This window comes from Juglans regia, chromosome 15, assembly GCF_001411555.2.
Source record: "Juglans regia cultivar Chandler chromosome 15, Walnut 2.0, whole genome shotgun sequence".
In the NCBI taxonomy this organism is placed as follows: domain Eukaryota; kingdom Viridiplantae; phylum Streptophyta; class Magnoliopsida; order Fagales; family Juglandaceae; genus Juglans; species Juglans regia.
In genome coordinates, this window is record NC_049915.1 from 12,558,848 (window position 1) to 12,568,441 (window position 9,594).

The window sequence follows — 9,594 nt, forward strand, 5'->3', positions numbered from 1 at the left end:
CATGGTGATGGAGTAGAAATCCATCCAATCACTCGCTTACAAGGTGTCTATAGCACAATACAATACTTAATGTATTCTACGGTCAAACTCTCATTCAATTAGATTTATCACACTCAAATGTTTAAATAATGCTATTCATTATCTCAATTCTCATCATCACATGATATGATATTAAATTATTAGAGACTATTTATTATATTTTATTAGTGAACCTATCATTTAATATCACATTATGGAATGATGAAAAGATGAAAAGAAAATGAATGATGAATAGATTTTTTCGAATACTTGGTGCAAGTTTGCAACTCCTGTAAGTCTCATCTCAAGCTAAGGTGAAATTTTATGAATTGACCTGAAACTCTTTTGTTAGTAGCATAGATCTCTTCAACAAACTACACTTATCCATTTTTTATGATCTCCAGTAACATTCAATGGTATGCAAACGTAGAAGTTCCGAATTGCAACTTCGAAATCGCTATTGGTGATCCCTACTTTCTGCATCCAGATTCCAGATTGCCTCCCGTCTCGATCCACACTCATTCATTTATGTTGGTTGTTTGCAACTAGTCCCCCACTTCTGTAATTTATGTTCCTTTCAAATGAGGTACCTGAGATTGCAGAGAGAAAAAAGAAAAATACAAGATGGAGTTTAAAGTTCAATGATCAGTGTTATTATTGGGTTGTCATTTCCTATACAAGAAATAGATTGCATGTAGCCAAAATATATTTTTGTATATAGCTAAGTATGTAGCCAAAATATTAGTCTATTTCAAATAAAGATAATAAAAAAGAGTGATTGGGTTAAGTTTGGGTACTGAGAAAATCCGCATACGTCACTACTATTCATTATTTTATTATTACTTTTCACTACTATTCACTACTATTCAATATTCTATTATATTACTTTTTCATTATTTTTTCACTGCTATTCACAGAATACCTGAGAATTCCTCACTACCCAAACACAACCTAAAGTTTTCTGCTTCTCATTCTTTTTCCCTCAATCAAACATTGTCCCAATCTGACAAGCTCCACAACTCCAAACGGCCATTCAAAAACCCCCACCTACCAATCCAAATAATGTGAGAATTTATATTGAACCTGTATATATTACTCCAATCCATTTCCTCTTCAAGCATCATACAGAAAAAAATTTGCAAACAGTAAATGTCAGAGTTTTATCTATTCTTCTTCCAGTTCAATTGTTGTACAATAAATCGTATCAGAATATTCAGCTTGTTGCCAAGTCAGGAATCTATGATCATCATGATGGCAAAGACTCTACTTAGACAAACCGATCAAATAAAAAAAAAAGACTACTTGGACAAATTCTCAAAGGTCTTTGTTTTTTCCCCTCTTCTTTTGTTCACATACACAAATTCCCCCCCGCCCCACCCAAAACTACTTAGACAAATTCTTAAAGGTCTCTTTTCCTATTCCCGATGTCTTCAGCAAACAATTGAGCTACCCCGCCTGAAGTCTTCAAAGGACATACCCGCAACACACTAAAAACTTCTCTAAATGGAGGATGCTATTGACAAGTGAATATGAACTCGAGAAGAATATACAAGTACTAATAGCTGACAAAAAGGCTACAACATTTCATATGAACTTCATATACATCCGCACTTCCCTGAAAAAGTTTGAAAATTCCATAAGTTCCAACCATTTACCTTGGCAAAGATTTACATTTTTCTCCAGATGTTGACAAATCCATCTGCAAATGACTTCAGACTTTTCCACAAAGATGATTTATTTGGAACTTCGGCATCAGTTTTTTGCCTAGTAGAAGTATCTCTGAACATGGAAATTAAAGTATTGAACAATATCCATAAACGGGAAACAGTAAAGAATTCATATAAAAATGAATAAAATTACAGAATTGAATAATAATCTGTTATATTACTGACTTAAAAACATGGGCAGGTACCGTGATAATGTGAGAAAGCAATCTTGTAGGAAGTTTAATGTAACACCCTACCCAAATTCTTTAGGGAGACAGCAGCTCAAGGTTATGTTTTGGAAAGTGTGTTAAGCCAAATAAATCTGATAGGCCAGGCCCCGCCCTAAAATTTTGAAGTTAGGCTTCGTACTTGCTGGATAAGTCAGCCTACTTTTGGGAGACAGGACCAGGTCCACATTTTAAGGCCTCTTAAATATTTATTGGACATGCTGGACTTCCCTTGAATGAAAGACCTGGCCCATTAAGGATAATCGTACATCATGATCAGCCCTCTAGATGTTTTACACCACTCTGACCACTGATATCCTACCGTTGCACTCTCCTATTACAAGTCAATCTGTACAGTACTCTCCCTCAGACTTCTCTCTCCGACTACAAGTAAACCTCCATGGTCATCCTTCCATGAAAACTCATCTCTTCCCACGGCACCAAATAAAACTGGAAAACATCCTCTATTTATATAGCTCACATACAAATCTCTCTCTCATGTACACACTCTATGTTGCCGTCTCAGCCTCTTGATCCATCTCCCAAGCCACTGTTAGTTTCGTTCTCCCAAGACCGACAACTTCTGTCTCTTACTCTGCCCTCTGAAGCTCTCATCACAAAAAAATAACCCCAAGCCCATGGCTTTGATCAGTGCCAGCAATTAGACAAGAATCACTAGCAAGCCAAAGCCCAGTATCCTTGTTGAAGCCAAGAGACTGTCCCTCAACGCACGATCATTGTGCCGCCAAGAGCCCAGCCATTAGCCTCACATGCCATCTCATGGTGCACTGCCGAAAGACCAGCAGAAGCTCCACATCTGTTCTTCCATCAACCTCAGCCACTCTCTCTCATGATGTGTACTGCTGAGACACAGAAAGCCGCAGCCCAATTCCACCTCAGCCACTCCCTCATGACTAAAGTATTAAGGATCAATAAACTCTGTATAAGAAGTAGAATGAAAACAGCCTGAGGCTGACTTCCAAACATTCACCAAACCAGGAATAAAGCTTTGCCTCATTTGTTTTCGTAGATGAGATGAGATGAGTTGAGATTAAAGTTAAAAGTCGAATAAAATATTGTTAGAATATATATTTTTAATATTATTTTTGTTTTAAGATTTGAAAAAGTTTAATTGGATTTTTTGCAGCTCAGCTACAACTACCATTTTCCTTGCTTTATCATCCTCCGAAAGAGTCCCCCCAATTCATTAACATCAAATTGTTGCAGCTTCTGAGAGAGAGTAAGTCGCTGGTCATTAATATTTCCAAAGACTTCCAAATTCCATTTCCTTAGATCATTTTTCAAAGTTTTTAGCTTCCCAGCCAAAATAAAGCTAGGGGTGCCCTTGAGTTGATAGGAGTTCCACCATGATCTAACTTTCTCCGAGAACGCATCGACCTTTAACCACATATTCTCGAATTTAAAATATCTCCATCCCCGTGAAGACCCCTACAATCTAATAAGAGGGGAAAGTGATCGGAGCAAAGTCTGAAAAGCCTTTTTTGGCAAAGGTTGGGAAGTGGACCTCCCAGGAGGAAGAGACAATGAACTTGTCCAACCTAGACCAAGCTCTCCCGTTCGACCAAGTGAAATCTCCCCTCGCCAGAGGTAGGTCAACCGATTCCATCTCAAAAATAAGTGCTGAAAAATTAGCCATGGTTGAGCCCATGTTGGAATCCTCTGATCTTTCACTCGAGAACCGAGTGACGTTGAAATTGTCTCCAATACACCACGGGATATCCCACCAACTACACAAACCAGCTATTTCGTCCCAAAGAAGTTGTCTTTTGTTGTCAAGATTTGGCCCATAAACACCTAAGAACCCCCAAAAGAAACCATCTTCTACATTTAAGAAAGAGCAACCTACTGAAAATGCGCCAACAAAATCCTCCACCAATTTGACTACTCTCTTATCCCACAATACTAATATGCCCCCTGAAGCACCCTTAGAGACAAGGGTGGTCCATCCCATATAAGGACAATTCCACAAGCTTCTTATTAAGTGCCTGTCAATATACTTCAATTAGTCTCCTGCAAACAGATCACATCTGACTTCCATTCCTGTAATAAGTTCTTTATTCTAAGGCACTTGCTTGGATCATTCAAGCCCCAAACATTCCATGAAAGGATCTTGGGCTTCATGGAACACCGAGGTTCACTCTATCATTCTGTCTTCCCCTGCTCGCACTTCCTTCCCTTGCATCATAGTTAATGGAGCAGATTTAGTAAGATGTGGCTGTCCTGCTTCTATGGCAATGACAAGGGCTTTAAACTAGTCCTCATAACCTTCGCATGAAATCCCAAGGCAGTGTCAGAGAACATCAACCTTTTGTAATACCCAATTAGGATGTAAGCCAGCCCATAAAGGCACTGGTGGCAGCGAGCATAGAGGACTAGGTACGTCTCCGGGATCCCCTAGATCCATGTCAACTCCAAACTGCTTCCAAGCTAGCTGTAGATCAGAATCGTGTGAAGACTCATAATCTGAGAGAGTCCCTTCAATCGATGACTCATCATCCCCTTCTTCCACAGTGCATAGAACCATTGAAAGGGTCTCCAAAACATTGGAAGAAGAAGGCAGTCCTTGACCCCTAATGAGAACATATGAGTTGAGAGGGACCAGAATGGTGCAAGGGAACGTCTGAGCGCACGACCCAAGGCAGCCCAGTGGAGGTCGAAGCCACCATGCAGATTTTCCTCCTAGCTGAGGTCAGGGGTGAGCCCAAAATATTAGCCAGAGGCCTGGATGAGGCCATCGGCACTGTCTGGGACATGGGCGAGCATGACAACTCTTCTGTGTCGTCGACGAGCTCAAAATGGTTCTCATAGCTGAGGTCGGGGGCAAGCCCATCCTGTTAACTAGAGGCCTGGGTGAGGCCATCGGCACTTTCTGAGCCATAGGCAAGCTCAACGGCTTGTTCTGTGTCGTCGGCGAGGTCCCCAAGGCCAGGGTGCAAACGTCGATACCAGCCGACACCTTCTGCCTCAGGGAGCTTTGATTCTTTGTCATCGTATGTTCGCTGGCAACCGTCGGTGGGTTCTGTGCCGCTGGTGGGGCAACTAGGTCAACCGCCGGAGGGGAGGAGCCTTTACGGCCCAGGCTCTGGGACTCACGGGCTCGAGAGAGCCCCTTGGCTCTCCAGAAAGAGTCTGGCCTAATGGGCCTGGTGGGCTCGGGTTTGAGGCCCACAGATTCACTTACTCCCCTTAGCACAGATTTGTGGGCACACCGGCCCCCTCAAGCCTTGGCCCAAACTAGAAACTCCCTCTTCCTTTTCCACCTCCATTACCAAGCTAAGTCCTGCATCTACTTTATTCATCAACACTAAAACTTCCTCAAATACATTAGACAACTGTGCTCTAACAGCCCACAAAATACCTTCCACCTCCCCCAATTTCGTACACTTAACAGAGGACATCCCACTACCCTTAAGGCAACGAGAATCACTTGCAACACAGATCTCCTTGCCCATCGACACCATGGCAGAGTTGTCTCTTGCCAGTGAGGTTGTTGGTGACCTCAAAACAGAAGCAAAAGAGACACCATTTGAGGTAGAAGGTTTCTCTGTAACCACACCACCTCAACGTAAGGTAGCCATCTTCTTGAGATGGTAAGAAAAACCTTCCTAGCCACATCCCTTCTCACCTTCAGGGACAATCAAAAAACCCCTCCTGCCATTCCAAAACTCCAAGTGCAAAAAGCAACCGCTACTGTTTCTGTGGCATTGGAGTATGAGAAACCATTGCCCACCCACAACTTTCTGAAAAACTCTTGGCACCGATGTGAAGCAAGAGCTACCTCCACCATCCCTGCCAACCATGAAGTTGATGTCCCATTAATGAAGAGAAACAAAACCATTCTTCTGCACCTCTCAATAATACAAAAGCTATTAGTAGCCACCTTCATGAAGCTGAAGGTTTTAGACTCCACCGTAAAGCTTCCATCAACATCCATATTAAAATAGAAGCAGGAAAGGGGAGAAAAGAAACTAAGAAAAGAAAAAGAAGAAAAAAGGGTGAAAGAACAGAGAATCAACTCCAGCGAGAAGTGCCAGAGAAAGGATTACATGCATGCATGAGAGGAGAAAGAAAGGTGTATGGAGAGAGGTAGATTTGGAGAGAAATTAATGGTAGAAACCTTAGGTTTGGTTATTTTCTATTTCTAATTAGGTGTTTCTTGCATATACGTCTGGTGTACTTGAGCTTTATTTTTTAACTTTTCAATAAAATCTTCTACTAATCAACAAATAACTTTTCAATTATTATGGGTTGGGCTTTATTTTTTAAGTTTTCAATAAAATCTTCTACTAATCAACAAATAACAAATCTAAACTTGTTACCTTATTTTCTTCCTCTTTACAAGTAAAATGGAGCAACCCATAATGATTCTATGAATGAGATATTTTTAAACTTTACACAAATTGATGTTGAATGTCTCTTTTTCTGTTATGGGTATTTGTGTAGGCAGCACCCAACCCGGTGATAAAGCTTAACTAGTGTGGTCCACAATACTACTGATGACAGTACTGCAGACTCTATTGCTGGCACAGCATAAATAACAAAAAATTTTAATGATGTGGCTGACGAAGGAACAGGGACTAAACACTTACTTTGCAACTTTTTCAAGCTCAATGGAACCTTGATATTGCTCTGCTCTAAACTCCAGACTATCATCATTTGCCAGGTCTTCAGAGACAGCTTGCCCTTTTCTCTTGTCCTCTGCATTTTCAGGGAACGTAGGTAAACCTTTCTTACTTTCCCTCATCAGCAAACAGCTTTCAGTTACTGCATAGCCAGAATGACCACCCTGGGCTTCCTCTTTTTCAACATCTCCTTTTAGCAGATGACCTTCAGCTGGAACAAAATCAAAATCATTGAGCAGAGCTTTCCCCTCTTTATCATCCTCTGCTTTCTTAAGACCTGATGGAGAAATGCCTTTGGTATTTCCACTATCAGATATTTCAATAGATTGATAAGAAACAAGCTTAGTTTCTTCTTTTAGCCGATGATTTTCCTGAGCTTCCTTCACTTCATTATCCTTTGGTTTCTCAAATAAAGGACAGGCTATGGCCTCCCCTTTCAGCAGATTACTTTGTGTTGCAACAAGAATGGAATGAAAACCCTGCAAGTAAATAAGAGATAATTATACGCTACTTTCACAACTCAGTTACAGTTGTGGCTTGGAAAATTAAATTATCAGGAAAATATGGAGATGGGAAAAACCCATCATTTATGCGAAATTTTATGCGAAATTAGATTCATAAAAGAACCAGAGGAAGTTTTAGGATGCATCAATCTTTATGAGTTCCATGGCAAGTAATGTGAAAAATCATGACCATGACGATCCTCAAGGAGCTGTTTACATGTGCATTAATTCAGCTATTTTTATAGGATTGTATATTTGGCAGTTACAGAAAAGGGACTTTCATCCTAGATTCAGTTGAGGACAGAAAATATTGAAAAGAATCCCATGTCCACCAAAATCTTAGCATAATTGGACAGTGGTCCTCTATGATCAAATAGTGGACCATTTTTAGTCATTTGTAGTGGCATCATTTTATTTTTTTGATCAGTAAATAAGAATTTAATTAAAAAGGTGAAGCCAAGCAGCATCATTTTATTACATTAAAAAAAAAAAAAAAAAAGAAGTCATGATCCAAATACGCAGAAAGAATACAAGAGGTAACTTTTCTACCTCCAATACCATGACATAATAAAATTATCAAAACATTACTAATTACTAGAATTGGGGGCTTTACAACCTCTTTAGACAATGTCTTTTGAGCCCCAGATACTTGTGACCCAGAAACCTTTGATTCCCGTGATGGGCTTTCCTTACTTATATCTGAGGAAGACATCTTGGATTTGTGTTTTAGCTCCTGAATGATCTTTCTAACATTATAATAACATCCACCCACTTGTTTTTGAGCAAAACTTAAATTCGGGAATTTTCCTCCATTCATCTCCCGGTACCTGCAAAAACAAAATGACAATAACTTCACTTAATCCCTACTTGTAGACTCATGTAGTCTCTCAATTATACTAGTTCAGAGTTTAATATCCATGAAATAAAATTGAAAAAATAGGCTTGGCTTCTCGAACCAAGTGTAGCAAACATCACATCATTGTCTCTATCTTTTTCTCATCCTATCCTCACCATTATTGTCATTACTATTATAATCTTTCAATAATAAGTTTATTAAAATAATCTCAACAAATGCATAGAATATATAAAAGTTGCCTAACATACTAGAAAGCAAATTTCTAAAACTAGAGAAAAAAAAGTAGAGATAAACGTGGTTAGTTGGGAAGCAAAAAAATCAATGCCAAGTATATAGACTTGCATTCAGCACATTCAGCGCAGCAGAAAAGAACTCTGAATTACTTACTAAAAAAAAAAGAACTCTGAATCAACTAAAAAGAACTCTGAATCAACTAGCTTCTAATTTCTTTTATTGCTTTAAAAAACCTCTCCAGCACCTCCAAACAGTTGCAGACATCAATCTCTTATTATGAAGTACATTTAAAAGAAGCTCCACGTCTCTCTTGCAATATCAAAATGAAGCAAGAGGAGTTTTGTGCTCAACAATCTTACAAAAGCAATGCTTTTTAATTATAAATAGATTCAGCTGAAATAGTTCACGCACTATAAGGATATTTCCCAAAGTTAATGACTCAAAAATCCAAACCATGTCTATGTTTTCCTTTTAGTTAGAAAAAAGAACTTCAAAAAAACCCCAAAAAAAAAAAAAAAAAAAAAGAGAGAGAGAAAAAGATAACTGCTCTCTAATATTTTCTTTCTAAACCAAAATCTGCCCACTTTCACCCAAGTCACAAACAAATAATAATTTAACCATTTCAAGGGTTTTCTTCTCGAAATATTTGTCTAGTGATAACAACCAATACCTGTGACCCTCCTCACGCCTACATGATGAAGTAAAATCTAAGTTACCATTAGAAAAAATCTCCAAAGAAGCCATTAATCGAGCAAACGGAGCTTTTCTTCACACACGCAGGCAAGCATTTAAGTAATACGGGTTCTAAAAAAAAGAAGGAAATAGAATAACAGAAATACTTGTTGACAAAAGATTCCACCATAGCTTGGCGTTCATCTTTGGAGACCCTTCTCCGGCGTTTCTGGGCATCACTTGGTATGTCCGAAGAAGCAACAGAGGCAGTATAAGACTTTCCGCGCCACTGAATGTGCGAACCACCAACAACTTTGTTTATCTCGATACGCACTATTCAAGCAACATTAGAGAAAAAAATTTAACAAAAACAAAAAAAGAGCAGTGGAGAAAACTGAAGGAATAAAATGATAAAGAAGAGAGAGGCAGCGAAAGCTACCTGATTTTTGGTACGATTTTGAAGAAAAGGCGTGGCCTCCTCTTGCCATCACCTTCATATTCATCATCAACTGGGTCTTCCCCATGCTAGCCGCCATTTCAATTCATAGCATAAATCTGATCCATTTATGTGTCATAATAGAGCGTTTGAAATTTCAATTTTCAAACATCGGGAGAGTGAGAAAAACTAAAGGAAGAAGCAGAGGAGGGTTTTTAGGGTTTTAACGGCTCTGATATTGGTAACGAGGTAATGGTCGGAGTAGCCGACCGGATAACCAGGCTCCAACTTATTCAAGT

At 39.3% G+C, this 9,594-nt stretch overlaps 1 protein-coding gene across 2 annotated transcripts; it reads right to left on the reverse strand.

Moving 5' to 3' along the window:
* Nucleotides 1-249: 249 nt before the first annotated feature.
* LOC109012204 lies at nt 250-9,594 on the reverse strand. 2 transcript variants are annotated; one of them, XM_035685982.1, is made up of 6 exons: nt 9,299-9,594; nt 9,027-9,192; nt 7,714-7,924; nt 6,562-7,073; nt 1,674-1,797; nt 250-608 (listed from the first exon to the last, which is right to left on the reverse strand). In XM_035685982.1, exons 1-5 carry the CDS (start codon nt 9,393-9,395, stop codon nt 1,686-1,688), a joined length of 1,098 nt encoding a protein of 365 aa, XP_035541875.1. In that variant the 5' UTR covers nt 9,396-9,594; the 3' UTR covers nt 250-608; nt 1,674-1,685. The 2 variants fall into 2 exon arrangements, with proteins under 2 accessions (XP_035541875.1, XP_035541874.1); XM_035685981.1 differs by lacking the exons at nt 250-608; nt 1,674-1,797 and adding an exon at nt 3,110-5,761 and having other exon boundaries at nt 9,299-9,588.

What these genes read in the sequence shown, in the direction of transcription:
- LOC109012204 (XM_035685981.1), bottom strand. Translation starts at nt 9,395, where the DNA reads ATGGCGGCTAGCATGGGGAAGACCCAGTTGATGATGAATATGAAGGTG. An exon ending in AAAATCGTACCAAAAATCAG is followed by an intron (nt 9,193 to 9,298) that starts GTAGCTTTCGCT and finishes TTGCTTGAATAG; the next exon opens with TGCGTATCGAGATAAACAAA. An exon ending in GTGGAATCTTTTGTCAACAA is followed by an intron (nt 7,925 to 9,026) that starts GTATTTCTGTTA and finishes TTGTTTTTGCAG; the next exon opens with GTACCGGGAGATGAATGGAG.